We start from the raw sequence: 17,710 nt of genomic DNA on the forward strand, positions 1-17,710 counted from the left end.
CACTGCTGAAACAGAGACGCCTGTGTTGGCTCGGTCATGTTGTGAGGATCTCCTCTATGGAGAACTCGTGCAAGGAAAGCGCCCTACAGGTAGACCACAGCTGCGATACAAGGACATCTGCAAGAGGGATCTGAAGGCCTTAGGAGTGGACCTCAACAGGTGGGAAACCCTGGCCTCTGAGTGGCCCGCTAGGAGGCAGGCTGTGCAGCATGGCCTTTCCCAGTTTGAAGAGACACTTGGCCAACAGTCTGAGGCTAAGAGGCAAAGAAGGAAGGCCCATAGCCAGGGAGACAGACCAGGGACAGACTGCACTTGCTCCCAGTGTGGAAGGGATTGTCACTCCTGAATTGGCCTTTTCAGCCACACTAGATGCTGTTCCAGAACCACCATTCAGAGCGCGATACCAGAGTCTTTCGAGACTGAAGGTTGCCAACTGCTGTAGTTTGTACCCACTGGATCTTGTTCTTCTCTCAGAGGCAGATCAGAACTGCCCTTCTTCCATATGACAGCCCTTCAGGTATTTGAAAAGTGTATTTAGTAGTCCACACTGCATGGCTTAAGTGTTCCCTGCATCTCAGTAGTTCCCTGGTGACGGATCTGTACCAGAAAATTCTAAACCTTCACTCAATGATAATTCCCAAGAATCTTTGGAGGAAACCATAATTGTTAAAAAAAAAAAAACTGATTTAAATATATGGTGCTGCTGTATCCTGGGTCTTAGAGAGAGTTCTGAGCTGCTCATATTTTTTTTTGCATTTAATATTTGGGGCTAGAATAGAGATCTCAGTCACATCTAGCATCAGTTACCAAGGCTGTGGAGACTGATAATAGAAAGCTAAAGGACACTTTTATGGGAGAAAATTGCTGTTGGGTTTTGAGAACGATATTGGTCAGTCTGTAAAACCAAACCAAGAAAGGAATGGCCACTTTTGCAGATTCCATTGGTGGGGTTTGATGGGAGCTCGAGGAGGGAGTGGTGAGTCTGCTGAAGGAGGAGCAAATGTCTAACAGATGCTACAAGCACAGGAGATGGAATTTGGCAGGAGTAATCCTTGACAGGTCACCGGGGTGATGAGTGTGGTGTTTGCATTTTGTGTTCATTTGTGTGTGAGCAAGAAGGAACATGTGAAAGTCTAGTGCGTACATTCTGATGTGGGGAACATAGCTGTGTTGTAGGGCACTTTCCCGTATACCATTTCTCCCCAGAGATCATCTTCATGGATTAAAAAAAAATACAGTGGCCCCTTCACATTCATGGGTTTGTTACCAGTGGATTTGATTCAACGTGGGTACTGACTTTGCATCTGAAGGGTCTCAAGGACCTTGCGGATGCAACCAGAAGTCGTTTCTGGTTGTGTCCAGATGGTCCTTTCTGTGGATTTCATTATCTGTGGCAATCAGTATCCACAGGGCGGGGGGGGGGAGGTCTATGAACTTATCCCCCATGGTGCATTGGGCACTTCCACTGCCACCCGTACTGAGGTTGCAGAAGTCAACCCAACTGAGTTGGTCCTCTGAAAGGCATGGGCTCTCAGCCAGTGGCCAACCTGAGCAATGCCACTTCTGATGGGGTGGCTCTCCCCCGTCACTCCTGCTTGGTTCCCCTTAGCTGCTGTTTTTAGGTGTGGGTGACATGAAACCACCCAGAGCACAATGCTTGAGAACAGGTATACAAAAATACGGTTTGGTTGATTTGGCTAAAATTGGGGAAGTCAAGAGGTGGGGCTGATGGATGTTACTGAAGGTCCTCTATGCTCCTCTCTTAATCTGAGTACTCTATGACGGTCATGTTTATTGACACGCGTAGTGGCCCCGATCCAACAGAGCTTGCATGGGGCGCCTTTAAAAAGGAAAAACCCTGCCAGCCCAGAAGTCGGTGATTGGTGGAATAAGAAGAGCTCCAATCGAGGCACAGGATGTTGGTAAGATTTTGAGGTACACACCATGTGATTGAACTGAAAATATGTGCACACAGCACTCGTTGATCTGTGCAAGTCCCCGTTCGGGTAGGGATATTGGAAGCCCATCTCTTCCCATAGGGAGTCCCTAGCTGGATCATGGGCAATTACTATCAAGCCCCCCAAAAGGAGATCTGTAAGTTACTGGTTTTCGGATACCTCTCAGTATCACTTGTCAGAGGTGACTGAGTCGCTCACCTTGCTGTCGACCGGGTTTATCTTCAAGTTTTTCAGACCAAACTGGGCAGAGGTGGGCCTCCGTTTTCACCGTCTATCATGTTTGCTGTATGCTCCCCTCTCTCTTCCCCCCCTCCCAAACATGTTAACTCTTTAAAAAAACAAGAAGGAAAAAGAAAAATGTGTAGTGAAATTCTCTGTAACTTTGGATTAAAAGGTACTTTTTTTAAGAAGACGAAAATGATGCTATTTCCTTTGTAAATGAGCTGACGGCACCCTGGGTTCATCTTTCTGACCTCAGCATCCATTTTTTTAAAAAAATGCAAATAAAAAAAAATCAAGGTTTTCTTTTTGGGGGGTTTCCAATATTAAGTTATTTTCAATTGTGGTTGAAGCAATAGAAGAAAAAAAATTGAACTATGGATTGTGCATGACCGTGTCTTGAGTGTAAAAACAAAAAAGTTAAAAAAAAAAACTGCAGTTTGAAACTTGGACCTAAAGTATTGCAAATAAAAATTCTAAATACTGGTGAGCTGTATCCTGCTGGTGTGTGTGACTCGGCTGAGGGTGTGAAAAAAGCCAGGGTGGTGGAGTGGTTTGAGAGGTGGACTTTGACCTGGGAGATCCAGGTTTGAATCCCCCTTCAACCATGAAGCTTTCTGGGTGACCTTGGGCCAGTCACTTTCAGCCCCACCTACCTCACAGGGTTGTTGTGAAGACAAAAGCAGGAGAGCAGCTGTGTACACAGCCCTGAGCTCTTTGCAGGACGGGCGGTATAAAAATGTGAAAAAAATAAAAGGAAGCTCATGTCTTTCTTTGGTCTTTAGCCTCTTGGAGAAAGGGCAGGCACCCAAACAGGAGAAGGAATAAATCAAGTGCTATGGTTGGCAACCTTCAGTCTCGAAAGACTATGGTATAAGCCTACAGCACCTGGTATTCCCTGGCGGTCTCCCATCCAAGTATTAACCAGGCCTGACCCTGCTTAGCTTCTGAGATAAGATGAGATCAGGCATGTGCAGGGTAACAGTTGAGGAATAAATCATATCGCTCAGAAAACTGGGTACTGTAGAGCGAGAGCGCCATCCTCTGGTTGCAACCAGCCATTGCAGCTGTGGCTGTCGGGAAGCATGGGTGGCTTTCTCCCATGTGAAGAGTCGTTCATGGCAGTTCCATCTCCAAGTTTTGGGGCGGTATAATAAACACCTCCAATTATCCTTCTCAGAGCTTTAGGATCAGTCTTCTCTGATTACCTAGCTGAAGGCATTGAGGCATGGATGGGTCGTGTGTCGGGCTGTGGAACTCCTTGCCACAGGATGGGGTGATGGCATCAGGCCTAGATGCCTTTAAAAGGGGATTGAACACATTTCTGGAGGAGAAATCCATCACGGGTTACCAGCAGTGACTGGTATGTGCAACCTTCTGATTGTAGAAATGGGCTATGTCAGAATGCCAGATGAACTAGGTGGCACAGATCCAAGCAGCCCGGTGCAAGGCCAAGATTCCCAGGAGGGGGGTTAGTGTCTAGTTAAGTGCTAGATCCTGGTCCCACCCCACTCCCAGGTCCGTCCCACTCAGCAGCCCTCCCTCCCTCCGCTCCCCAGAATGCCCCTCTTTTGCCCTCCTCCTTGCCCTACCCAATCCTCCTCGCCAACCTGACCCAGCTGGCGTGGACTTACCTGCTGACGGTGCTGAAGAGGCCAACTCCCTTACAACACTTTTGTGAGACCTCTGGGCCGGCGCCAGCTTAACTGGAGGGTTAGAATTGTAATCTTTTATAGATCTTCTATTTATTCAGATTTTATAGCACCCTTCCTCCAGTGAGCTCAGGGTGGTGTTTTGTGGAGGCAAAACCTCCTTTTGCCCCCACAACAACCCTGCGAGGTAGGTTAGGCGAAGAGATAATTATTAGCCTAAGGTCACCCAAGAAGCATCACAGCTGAGCAGGAATTTGAACCTGGATCTTCCAAGTCCAATTCCCGAAACCCTGGCTCTCGGAATAATAATAATAATAATTAATTACTAGTCTACTTTCCAACAACAAACCATACACATGGCAGTTTCTGCAGCCATTCAGCATTCACACGCAGGAGTCCCGCCAAACTGTGCTCCAGATTCATTTCTCACTTGAAGTAAACAACCCCCTGAAGAGTTATGATTTCAAAACACAAATGTGAATAAACTGATTCAAAAAAAAAGAGAAAGGCCAAGATCATAAGATGGAAAAAAGTAGATATGTTTGTCTTAACATTGAGCATTCCCAGCGCAGTTAGTGTCCCCTTGTAACTTCGCAAACATTTGCCTGTCTTTGAAAAACTGAGGTGAGCACCAGCGCACTCTTCTCCATGTTCACCCAGCACACCAATCTGGGAGGCACATCCAAGTTTTGTGCCTAGTACTGCAGCATAAATCACTTGTGGGGCTGGCCTTATTGCAGAGCCCAGTTGGAAATTTTTTTTTTGGGTGGGGGGGGGCAGGATCACAGTCAAGCTCTGTAGAATGTAGAGGTATAAAAGAAATTTACAATAGACAACTTGAGCTCAGCCTTGCAAACCAATGGCAGGCAAGATGTGGAGCACAAGAGGGGGAGTTTCCAAGAGTCGGCTGCCAGTTGACTCAGACGAGCACTTACTTCCAAAGGAACCAGGCCAAAAATAGAGTTAAGAACATAAGAACAGCCCCACTGGATCAGGCCATAGGCCCATCTAGTCCAGCTTCCTGTATCTCACAGCGGCCCACCAAATGCCCCAGGGAGCACACCAGAGAACAAGAGACCTGCAAGGCTTCCTGGGAATTGTAGTTAAGAACATAAGAACAGCCCCACTGGATCAGGCCATAGGCCCATCTAGTCCAGCTTCCTGTATCTCACAGCGGCCCACCAAATGCCCCAGGGAACCAGAGAACAAGAGACCTGCAAGGCTTCCTGGGAATTGTAGTTAAGAAGATAAGAACAGCCCCACTGGATCAGGCCATAGGCCCATCTAGCCCTGCTTCCTGTATCTCACAGCAGCCCACCAAATGCCCCAAGGAGCACACCAGATAACAAGAGACCTGCATCCTGTTGCCCACCCTTGCATCTGACATAGCCCATTTCTAAAACCAGGAGGTTGCACATACACATCATGGCTTGTAACCCGTAATGTTAATTCTCAGGCTTCGACTACTAAATATGGCAATTCAGAAGCAATTTGTCTTTGAGAAATAGGAAGCAAACTAATGCAAAGGTTTAAATCCATGTATTAATTTTATTTGGATTTGCTCTTATTCAGGATGGGATCTCTACGATGTGGTGAAAGCCCATGTGGCAGTCAAGAGAGAGAAACCGAATCAGGACAGCGGTTCAGTTTGCTAGATCCAACCAGTCCACATTAGGACTGCGCAACGTGCCAAACCAAACCGGTCCTCCCAGCCACTTGTATTCTGAGCTGCAACCACACAGCAGGGGTCTGGGGGTCCCGCGAGGACCACCACACACCACCTCAAGTACCACCAGTGGTACAAGTTCCATCGGTTGAGAAACACTGATCTATAATATCGACAGAGTTACGGTCAATGACGGTACATTGACGGTGTGGTCAGAGCTACGGTCAGTGACACGGTAAAGCTAGCTCGGATGCACCTTGGTAGTGTGGGAACGAGTCAACCGAAATCCTGTTTGTGACAGTGTGCCCCCTGCCGCCAGAACTGCAAGCACTGTGTTGAATGTCCTGACATTTGATCTTTAAGTTGCGGCGGTGGGATAGATCCTCCGATGCGTTAAATGTAGCCACTATTTTGATGGTTATGGCATTTAATACAAAGTAAATGTGTGGTTATTATTGCTAGCATACTTGAAATGCAGCTGAGACTTACCATGCAGTTATTATATAGATAGCGGAAAGCTGTTCAAGCTCAGATGCCCTTCCAGAACTCTGATCGCTCCTCTGGGTGCTCAAGGATTCACAGACCAATCCCAAGCAACCAATGGATGCAGCCATGCCAAAGGGGTGCCTGCTGGGTTCTGCAGTAAGGGAGCCTTTGTTCCCTTCCTCTGGGCTGTATTGCTGGAAATTGATTAGGACTCAGCTGTCAGTCACACAACTGATCCTTGCGGTCCCATAAATGCCAACCCTTCATCCTGGAAGTTAATGTCGTCCTGCCCATTTCAGTAGAATGGGCTCAAAATGCATATATATATATATATATATATATATATATATATATATATATATATATATATATATATATTCCTCCATATAGATGGTTGGCAACCTTCAGTCTCGAAAGACTATGGTGTAAGCCTACAGCACCTGGTATTCCCGGGCGGTCTCCCATAAAAGTACTAACCAGGCCTGACTCTGCTTAGCTTCCGAGATCATGGTATAAGCCTACAGCACCCGGCATTCCCAGGCGGTCTCCCGTCCAAGTACTAACCAGGCCTGACCCTGCTTAGCTTCCGAGATTAGACAAGATCAGGCATGTGCAGGGTAACATATGGAGAAAGAGCAATTCAAGGCATTGTTGGCATCCTTCAGTCTCGGAAGACTATGGTATCGCGCTCTGAATGGTGGTTCTGGAAAAGAGTGTCCTCTCCAGTGCGCGAAGCCTGAGTAAAGTAGATATGGAGGACAGACTGTTTCCCATGCAGCAAATCCCCCCTCTCCACGTCGCTGAAATGGTCCAATGGAAAGGCAGAGGCCAATACGGTTGGTTCTAGCGGCGTCGCAGGAGTTGCCAGAACGTGACTGTGTTCAGCCATGAACTGCCTCACGGACTCTGGCTCCGGATTCTGCCTCGAGGTTGACTCCTGAAGCCTTTTCCATAACTGGATGTAGCCACAAGGCAGTGGAGGTTTGGGATCAGAGTTTTCCTTCTCTCAGATGAGCTGCCTTCCCAGGCTGACGAGTCCCATCTACCCGGTGGCTGTTTAGTCGCCTCTTACGACAAGTACAGCCAAACTGAGGGCCTATTCTTATCCCCAGCCCCCAGGGGATAATTAAAGGCATACGGATTGAGCAGCAACTGTTACCCTGCACATGCCTGATCTCATCTGATCTCGGAAGCTAAGCAGGGTCAGGCCTGGTTAGTACTTGGATGGGAGACCGCCTGGGAATACCAGGTGCTGTAGGCTTCTACCATAGTCTTTCGAGACTGAAGGTTGCCAACCAATTAAAGGCATACGGATTGAATAACTGCTTCTGTCTCTTCTACGAAGTCTTTCTTTGTGGCCCAGACACAACCCGAGAAGGGTCTGTGCAATGCAAGCCACTCCCACACGCAATCAGTGCTTTGTTACTACCAAAGGTCCCTTGCTACGCTGTGAGGTGACAGCCTCGTCTGGGCCTATCAGCCGTTGGTATTTATAGCTCCTGGAGGTTATCGCTGGAAAGCACCTTGACAGTGATGTGACCCGGCATCTCCTCTGCTTCGGGCCTGCCTTTGCCCCGGAGCCGGAGCTTCTGTGGTTCTCTGGGATCGCTGGGTGAGGCTGTCAGCAGCACTTGTCCCAAAAACCGGTCACATGTGACGTGGCTGTGCCAAACCTAAAAGAGATTTTAAAAAACAGAAAAGCAAAGGATTGCTGCTAGATTGACTGGCCTCCCCCCCCCCCCGCCCCCCGCACTGTGAAGGGTCAAAGATCCCCTGCGTGAATTAGAGGATTCTGATTCACAGGACCTGTGAATATCTCTGGGGTTTATGGAGAAATATGCGATTCAAGCTGCAAAGAAGTGGGTGTAGAAGCCACAGCAGTTCAACCTATTTCAATGCCTTTTATTATTTATTTATTTATTTATTTATTTATTTATTTTATTAATTTGTACCCCTCCTTTTTGCCCAACGGGCAACATTAAAAACAATTAACAGCAATTTACATAATTAAAAAAATCTAAAAACAAACAAACAAACCCCGTGGATTTTCACATAAAAAGCAAGAATGCCAGCCAGCCTGTCAACAATTAAAAGCTTTTTGAAATAAAAAGGTCTTCAGTCCACGCCGAAATGTTAGCAACGAGGGAGCAGTTCTCAGTTCTGAGGGGAGGGTATTCCACAGTTCGGGGGCCACCACCGAGAAGGCCCTCTTCCTGGCCGCCACCCCTCTCACATCTTTTAAAGTACAGGTTGGGCATCCCGTATCCAAAATGCTTGGGACTGGAAGCGTTTTGGATATTGGCTGTTTCCATATTTTGGAATACTTGCATATACTTGGAATGCTTGCATATGCGTTGGCTTGGGTATGTCGTGAGAATGGATGATGGCCGGATCCCAAAGGATCTCCTCTATGGAGAACTGGTGCAAGGAAAGCACCCTACAGGTAGACCACAGCTGCGATACAAGGACATCTGCAAGAGGGATCTGAAGGCCTTAGGAGTGGACCTCAACAAGTGGGAAACCCTGGCCTCTGCGCGGCCCGCTTGGAGGCAGGCTGTGCAGCATGGCCTTTCCCAGTCTGAAGAGACACTTGGCCAACAGTCTGAGGCTAAGAGGCAAAGAAGGAAGGCCCATAGCCAGGGAGACAGACCAGGGACAGACTGCACTTGCTCCCGGCGTGGAAGGGATCTTCACTCCTGAATCGGCCTCTTCAGCCATACTAGACGCTGTTCCAAAACCACCATTCAGAGCGTGATACCAGAGTCCTTCGAGACTGAAGGTTGCCAACAACAACAACAATGGAAGGGATTGTCACTGTTTCTTACCTGGACAATTATAGGTTGCTGAACATTCCTTCGGTAGAAAATGGCTTGCGCGTTGAAAATGGGGTTGACGGTGCCAGACTGCACGGGAGAGCGGACCTTGCTCTTCTCACACTTGATGATAAGGTAAGGATTTGCACCTGGAAAGAAGGCACAAGTATTCTTTGATTTTGCTCATTTGATTATGGTTGGGGCAGGTGGTAATGAGCTCACCTTTTCACACCTGAAGAAAAAAGAAGGTAGGTGTGAGTTGAGACATGACTAGTCACAATGACTTTTCCAGGGTCAGAAGCATCATGAGTCTGAATACCAGTTAAGCACTGGGGGAAGAGGTGGTAGCAAAGCTACAGGGGGAGCAGTGTAGTAATATTGCAGGCACAACAATGTGCTGTGTAAGCAATACCTACCATTCATTCATTCATTCATTCATTCATATTTTTATACCACCCTTCCTCCAAAGCGCTCAGAGTGGTGTACATACATCCTCCCCCTCCTTTTGTCCTCACAACAACCCTGTGAGGTAGGTGAGGCAGAGAAATCATCACAGGCCCAAGGTTCTCCAGGAAGCTTCGTGGCTGAGCAGGGCTTTGAAACCCGGTCTAGGCCCAACTCCCGAACCCATAAGAACATAAGAACAGCCCCACTGGATCAGGCCATAGGCCCATCTAGTCCAGCTTCCTGGATCTCACAGCGGCCCACTGAATGCCCCAGAGAGCACACCAGATAACAAGAGACGTCATCCTGGTGCCCTCACATACATATCATGGCTTGTAAACTGTAATGGATTTTTCCTCTAGAAACTTGTCCAATCCCCTTTTAAAGGCGTCCAGGCCAGGCGCCGTCCCCACATCCTATGGCAAGGAGTTCCACAGACCAACCACACGCTGAGTAAAGAAATATTTTCTTTTGCCTGTTCTAACTCTCCCAACACTCAACTACCCCATCACGTCTCTCCACCTTCAAGTATGCTCTCGAGGCAGCCCATCAAAATGCAAAGATGCAGGTAAACAGAAAATCAGCATCAAAAGACGGTACGTATTAAAAAACAAATAAGATTCTAAACAAAACACTCTGTGTGACTAATTAAACAATTAAAATGAAACTGACAGCCCAGGAAGGAAGCGGTATCAGATTGATTCTGTTGCTGGAGGGGGGGGGGTCCAGGACACTGCCTCCCCAAAAGAGCCTCAGAGCCCATCAGCAAAGAATAATTCTGCTCTGTGGAAGCACGTCTGGTTGCAGCCATTTCTGCTAAGCCTGTGTGCTCTGTTTATGAGCATATTTGTTATTTCGGTAATTTCTGGGGGAAAGAAAATGCACGCCTCCTTCCTAAGGAGGAAGGCAATTAATCTCTATTTGTTTTAATGTTCTGCTTACTTACACCAAGAGGAAACTATCTTTTCAGATCTATCCACAAACCATAGAAGCAAGTACAAGGAGTTGCCTAATTTAGAAACCAATGCTCTCTGCAGAAGTCACAGCTGCGGTGTCTCTGCAGTGCCCTACAGGCTGTTGCTACACAAACCATCACTCTTTCTGGGCAATACTGCCAAAATTCCAAGTTGTCGCTGCTCAGATAGATTATGTCTGCTTCAAAACGGCAATGGAATGTGTTCTGCTCTGTTGCGGGCACAGGGCCACTGAGAAGCTGAAATGGAACCACTGCCTGGCTTGCTGCCCTCACTAAGCCTCTTGGTATCTGACGGCTTGTCTACTGTCTGAAACCATGGCTCATTATTCCAGACTGAAAAGAAAACACAACGTAAGCGGTGATGCATTCAGTTCCCTAACCCCAAGTCTCAAGTCAACTCTCGAGTCCTTGCTCAAATTCTTGAGTCAAGTCTCGAGTCTCAAGTGACGACTCAAGTCCTGACCCAAATTTAAAGAAAAAAGGGAGGTGGTGGTGGGGTGTGGAGGGGGCAATTGTAATCAACTCCCCCCCCCCCACACACACACACAATAGCAGGCCCAACTGATTGATGGCGATCAAAGTGGCTAGAGCTGCAGGCAGTTACTAGGGAAAACAGTAGCATATGAAAAGATTAATATTTGCACTAAGTGGTCTTTGGGAGAAATTCCAGCCCCACTGAAATGGCTGATTTGGACCTGAAAATCAACACTGGCAATATACACAGACATTCTAAGGGGTAGTTCAGGCCCGTTTCCTGTTCACTGGCTACAAGCCTGAGTTGTAAATCTAAGTAATAGACTTTAAGTACTCCCATGGACCACAAGGCTGTGCACTGACAAATCCCCAACTCAGAGTTTGGCAGCTTCAGGAGTCTGTCTAAACGATTTACCAGCAGTTATAAAATCCTCCATCTCCCCTCCTCCAGGGAATGTCCACAGAAAAACTGTCCCTGTATTTTAAAAGAAGAAGGCGGAGGCGCTCGGCATATATATTTGGGGAGTACAGCGGAGAAAATTCTGCTTCTTTAAATCACTCTCCTAATTGGTTCCCTGCTGTGTCATAATAACACCTCCCTACCCCTGTCACCTGCTTAGTCAGTCCAAAGTCAGTGAAACAACTCCCCAGCCAAGGCCAATTTAACAGAGGAGCCAAAAAAAAAATCCGACTTGATTCTGTAAAGAAAACCAGCTAATCCCAGATTGACCTCCTGGAGAGTCAACATCTTCAACTGATTGACAGCAATTGTTACCCTGCACATGCCCAATCTCATCGGATCTCAGAAGCTAAGCAGGGTCAGGCCTGGTTAGTACTTGGATGGGAGACCGACTGGAAATACTGGGTGCTGTAGGCTTATACCATAGTCTTTCCAGACTGAAGGTTGCCAACCGCCATGAGATGGAAGAACACTGACATGGCCATTATCCAGAATTACCCTGTCCCTGTTAGGTTAACAGCTCCAAGCTGTTATCCTTAAACCTGCCTTCACTGTTGGGGCAAAACTCTGACCACATCAGCACCTCGTGGTCAGTGCCATTTTCATAGCGCATGTTAATATTAGTAATATTAATTTAATGATGTTAAGAAATATCCTCTTCTTTCTTTAGGTCTCTGTCCCCTGATCATCAATGAATTCCAAATAGTTTCTTCCCCAGTACTGCAACAATAACCTAAATCATTTGTTTATTGCTATTTATTAATTCCTTCCTTACCATCACAAAGAGTAAGACAAAATCCACATTCCAAGCCAGCCAACTCATGCGGCATTTGGGTTTGTCCAGCCATATCTAAATCGGCCTTGACCTCTTTGTTGCCCCTAATGGTTAGTTGATTTCCAGTTCTTTCCACTTACTTTTCTTTAATGCCAATAAAGATTCCATATATACATACACTTACATACACTTAATTTTCCTCCATCGGGACTGTTTAGATGAGGGGTCAAAAAGCAGCCAAATGAAGATTTCAAAGACAGAAGGCTGAGCTTGATGGCAAAAAAGCAGTCAGCGGAGGGTACTGCCTGACTTCCAAGCATAGCTCTTATTTTTCTCTTCCCCAACAATTTTCCAGACTTAGAGACCTTCACCAAAAGTGGATTCAGACAGATGCTCCGCTGATGCATTTCTGATTTCTAAAATCAGGAGGTTGCACCTACGCATCATGGCTTGTAACTTGTGATGGATTTTTCCTCCAGAAACTTGTCCAATCCCCTTTTAAAGGCGTCCAGGCCAGATGCCGTCACCACATCCTGTGGCAAGGAGTTCCACAGACCAACCACACGCTGAGTAAAGAAATATTTTCTTTTGTCTGTCCTAACTCTCCCAACACTCAATGATGAGAAACTGAGGACTGATAGTCAAGTGATTTGAATAAACTACTGACTCAGGAGACAATGACAAAGACTTTTGGATTTAGCCAGTGCACTTACCACCATGTCGGTCTTGACTTTGGAGCCCCTCCACAGAAAGGACTTTAATTTGAGAGACCCTCTGAGGGAAACCACGTAGGATGTCAAGGCATGTTGGTTGGGGTTTACTCAATTTAAGCTCCCTGAAATAAGAACATCATAACATAAGCCCCTTCAGGATTAGGCCAAGGGCCCATCTAGTCCACTGTATCTCACAGTGGTCTATCAGATGCTTCAGGAAGCACTCAAGACAAGCATCCTGTTGCCACCCGCTTGCACCTGCACTCAGAGATCGACTACCTTTGAAACCCAGAGGTTGCATCTAGACCAGGTACCATCACAACATCCTGTGGCAAGGAGTTCCACAGACTAATTATAGACTGGGGAATGAAATAATTCCTTACGTCTGTCCTGGTTCTCCTGGCAGTCAATTTCAGTGGATGATCCCACCCTGTCCATCCCAGGCATAATTTTATATGCCTCATAGGGCAAGTCTCTCCATGTCTAATCAAAAGTAAGCCCCATTGGGTACAAAGGGGCTTACTCCCAGGAAAGTGTGCATGTCCCCCTTAGACCCCTTCTTTCTAGACTGGAGAGCCCCAAATGTTGTAGCCTTTCCTCCCAAGGTAGGTGCCCCAGAGCATAACAGAACGAAAAGAGATTTGCAACTGTTTGCAAGTGGGTGAGTGTTTGTGGGGGAGGGAGAGGGAATATTTGCAAGGATGCAACACTTTGAATCTAATGCCATACAGGAAATCACATTGGAGGGGACAGCCGGGAAAAACGCATGAATGAAGGGAGAACGGGAGGGGTCTTTGCAGCCAATTGTCTATTACCCAAAATAATACACTGAACAGGAAAATGTAATCTCACAAAAATCTGGGCAGCACAAAAGGCTCATTCAGCCAGTGCTCTCCTTCTGGAGTATCTTGTGCATTTAGCTCGGCCACCACTACTCCGTGAACGTCTTGTCCCCTTTGTGTAAAACAGCTACATCTGTTTTCCCTGGTCAAACACTTGGAAGGTCTGATGGTTAGGACTAGGCAGTAGAACAGCCAGAGAAGAAGACATGCCACCTGAAAGAGGGGGTACCTGAGCCCTGAGGGCACATCCGTAAATAGCCTCAGGAGGAACTCGGTCTCAACGCCAGGGCTGAATGTGGTCGGGATCAGCACATAGCGGCCTTGCTTGAAAAGCACCTTCAGAAATATTGTCCGCAGGTCAATGTACGGAGACGTGGCCACCTTCTCTTGTATGTGCATCACATGCATTCGATATTCTCTGTTGCTCTCCACCTGGGGTTGGAAAGCAGAGGTAGGAATGAGCTGGTTCCTCACTCAAACTTGACATAAGAACATAAGAACAGCCCCACTGGATCAGGCCATAGGCCCATCTAGTCCAGCTTCCTGTATCTCACAGCGGCCCACCAAATGCCCCAGGGAGCACACCAGATAACAAGAGACCTCATCCTGGTGCCCTCCCTTGCATCTGGCATTCTGACATAGCCCATTTCTAAAATCAGGAGGTTGCGCATACACATCATGGCTTGTACCCCGTAATGGATTTTTCCTCCAGAAACTTGTCCAATCCCCTTTTAAAGGCGTCCAGGCTAGACGCCAGCACCACATCCTGTGACAAGGAGTTCCACAGACCGACCACACGCTGAGTAAAGAAATATTTTCTCTTGTCTGTTCCAACTCTCCCAACACTCAATTTTAGTGGCTGTCCCCTGGTTCTGGTGTTAAGTGAGAGTGTAAAGAGCATCTCCCTAACCACTCTGTCCATCCCCTGCATAATTTTGTATGTCTCAATCATGTCCTCTTTTCTAGGCGTCTCTTTTCTAGGCTGAAGAGGCCCAAACGCCGTAGCCTTTCCTCATAAGGTAAGTGCCCCAGCCCCATAAGCCCCATAAGGAAAGTGACCTTGAGTGGATATCACCAGTTTGACATCCATTGGAAAGGCTGGCCCACAGGGCTGCCCAAGATGGTCATCTGACATAGAGGATTGGTGGGGACCCCAGGCTCTACTCACCACCTCCAAAAAAAACCCCCCCTCCTCCTGTGTCTTGGATTTGAAAAGGGAGATGAGAATGGGGCAGATGAGGGTGTGTGCAGAAGATAAAAGTGGTGGGCTAGAGCAGCCCTTGGCAGCTGCCTCAGGCACAAGAATGTCTTGAGAGCCAGGATAGCGGTAGTAGTTGAAGAGATCTGGAAGATTGTTCAAATTTCCGCTCAGCCTCAAAGCTTCCTGGGGTGGCCTTGGACCAGTCATGATCTCTCAGTCTCATTCACCTCACAGGGTTGTTGTGAGGACAAAAGGAGGGGAAGAACCTTGCACCCTGAGGTCAGAGGAAGAGAGCTAAATGCTAGCCCTGTCCATTGGGCTTCAACATATGGGCTGCTTCTTATCCTTATCTACTGTTAATATACACACAGGAGCAGCTTTAGAGTGTCGGTAGGAGAGAAGGTGCATCTACCACATTGGAGCAATAACAAAAGATTAATGTGGTTACTTTGAGTGTCCTGCATAAGATCAGAATGCCATGAAGAACCCTACCTTGAAGATCTCAAAGCCAATAACAAAGTTATCTTGTTTCCCTTCTTTCTTGAAGATGCGCCGATCCTTCTGCTGCAGGCAGACAAGTACCTTGTCCTCCACCTTCTTAACATCAAAGATGTACTAAAAAGAAGGAAGGAAAGAAACGATGGAGCTAATATGGATGACATCTCGATAGATAGATAGATAGATAGATAGATAGATAGATAGATAGATAGATAGATAGATAGATAGATAGATAGGAGGGCAAGGTAGGGATAGATAGAAGCACACCCCCCCCCCCAAATTCAATTTGGAGAGGAAGGGATAGATAAATAGATAGATGGGCTGGCTGGCTGGCTAGCTAGCTGGATAGCTAGCTAGCTAGATAGATGGATAGATGGGCTGGCTGGCTGGCTGGCTGGCTATGAGGGCAAGGAAGGGATAGATAGAAGCCCCCCCCCCCATTCAATTTGGAAAGGAAGGGATGCATGGATGGATGGATGGATGGATGGATGGATGGATGCTAATCTGATTTTGGCTAGGATCTGGGACAGAAACAGCTTTGGCTGTCATGGTTGATGACCTATGCTGGGAACTAAACATAGGGGTGTGCAGGACAGAACAGTGAGATAGAAATATTTAAAAGCCGTGGTCTGAGGAGCTACCATGGAAATTTTAGGGCCCACCTGCAAGACAGAAAAGATGACCAGACATCCCATTGGACTGAACACCTCCAAAACGGTCCCAAAAAAGTACTGTGAGGTCTCCAGTAATTTATCATGGCAAACAAGAATGGATGGGCCAGAACTCAACACTGACATTCAATTAGAGCCTCATTAATATTATGCTAATATGGAAAAATATGATGATAAATGGGCTCCCACCTGTGGGTTCTGCAAGAAGCTGCTTTTGTTATTTAAACACCCTCCAGCACGGTTTAACAAGGGGTCTGGGTTCCTTCTCCACGAGCCACGCATCATTATCATTTCCCAGGTTTTATGGATACTACACAGGGCTGTGTTCACGATCCGGCAGAGATCGACATGGGTGAAGTTCTTGCACCAGTCTTCAAAAGTCATCCTGACCAATGGAACAGATTACAAAAGAACATCAAGGCACCGAAATTGCGGAGAAACGTATGTAAAATACGAAAGCAATGCCATAGCTTTTAAAAAAATGATTTACAGTCAGTTCTCTTTATATGCAAACCTCTGTTCTCATTTATCCACTCAGCAAAGACCTTCCAGAGGCTGCAGGGACCATCGGAATGGCTCTTATGACCAGCGTGGACCCCCTTAAAATGGCTGGTGAAAGCTTCTGCCAGTTTTAAAGGGATCTGAGCTGGTTTTGGGTGCCATTCTCAGGTCCCGGCAGCCTCTGGAAGATCTCTGTAGCATTCAGAGATCTTTTGGCACTTCCTGCTGCAATCGGTCAACTTCCTGAGGGTCTCTCCTGGATTCTTCTGATGGCAGGGAAGGTACCTCTTTCCTCTTAGGGTACCCCTTGCACCTAATGCCATAGGATCAACAGTTTATCTGCAAATTCGCTATCCACTAGGGTTTCCAGGAGCTAACCCTAGCAGATAACAAGAAGGGTTTTTACTATGTAAACTGATTTATGAACTACTCTTGTTGAAAAGTGGTATATACTCCTCCTCCAATGGTTTTATTTTTTCACAGATTTTCACAGATTAAACGGTTTTATTTTTTTCACAGATTTTGTGATTTGAAAATTTTTTTTAAAAGGCAGAAAGCAGTGTTATATGTTTTTATTCTGAGTTCTCATTTTTATTCATTGTAAACACTTTAAAAGTGCACTACAGATGCAGCCAGGGCCTAGGAGAGGGGGGTAAAGGGGGTAATTTGTACCCGGGCCCAGGGTCTAAAGGGGGGTCCAGGAGCTGATGGAGGGGGCCCAGAAATTTCCTGGGATCTGACATTTTCCTATCAGACTTGGACACTACCATCACCGGGGATGCTGGGAACACGACTGATGCCACATGGATGGGTAGACCTGGGCTCCAAAGACTTCTCCAGCTGTGTTCTACCCTCCCCTCAACCTGCTTCGCCCCTTCCTCCCATTCTGCTAGCCCATCACCACCCTCCCCCGCTCTATTTCATCTCTCCCCCTTTGCAAAAGGGCCCAAAAGAAACTTTGTACCCCCTCATAAAATTCCTTTCAGAGACCCTGGATGCAGCCACAGTATTATTTCTAACTGGAAAAGCGGTCTATTTTAATTGCTGGAGAAAATCTTTAACACCAAAACGTGGTGCTTTGTGTTTTTATGACATTATCAACAAAAACAAACACCTTTAGTCATGAGTGAAAAATATCCCAAATTACTTCTTTATCACCACACTTCCTTGCTCACCAGAACTCGCCATCGTTTTCAACGGTGAGTCCTAATTTCTTGCGCTCGCCTCGGCTCACTTTCGTCCACTCCTCTGAACTGGGGGCGGAAAAAAGTTTCCTTTTAGCCATAAGAACATATGAAGCTGTTTTATACTGAGCTGGTTCACTTAATCTGGAATTGTCCACTCAGCTGTCTCAAACGAAG

General features: G+C 46.8%; 1 protein-coding gene and 1 pseudogene across 1 annotated transcript in view; one reads left to right on the plus strand and one right to left on the minus strand.

Annotated features, from left to right (window-relative positions):
* Positions 1–5,357: 5,357 nt before the first annotated feature.
* The window catches only part of CAPN6 (calpain 6), a 52,181-nt gene continuing 39,828 nt past the window's right edge, over positions 5,358–17,710 (minus strand). The window contains 7 exon segments of the mRNA XM_066640010.1: positions 5,358–7,654; positions 8,807–8,943; positions 12,637–12,758; positions 13,708–13,910; positions 15,172–15,294; positions 16,038–16,233; positions 17,525–17,602. Coding sequence (XP_066496107.1) covers positions 7,472–7,654; positions 8,807–8,943; positions 12,637–12,758; positions 13,708–13,910; positions 15,172–15,294; positions 16,038–16,233; positions 17,525–17,602 — 1,042 coding nt within the window. The 3' untranslated portion in view covers positions 5,358–7,471.
* On the plus strand, positions 7,123–7,242 carry LOC136663532 (5S ribosomal RNA; annotated as a pseudogene).

The sequence above is a fragment of the Tiliqua scincoides genome, chromosome 12 (assembly GCF_035046505.1).
Source record: "Tiliqua scincoides isolate rTilSci1 chromosome 12, rTilSci1.hap2, whole genome shotgun sequence".
Taxonomy (NCBI): Eukaryota; Metazoa; Chordata; class Lepidosauria; order Squamata; family Scincidae; genus Tiliqua; species Tiliqua scincoides.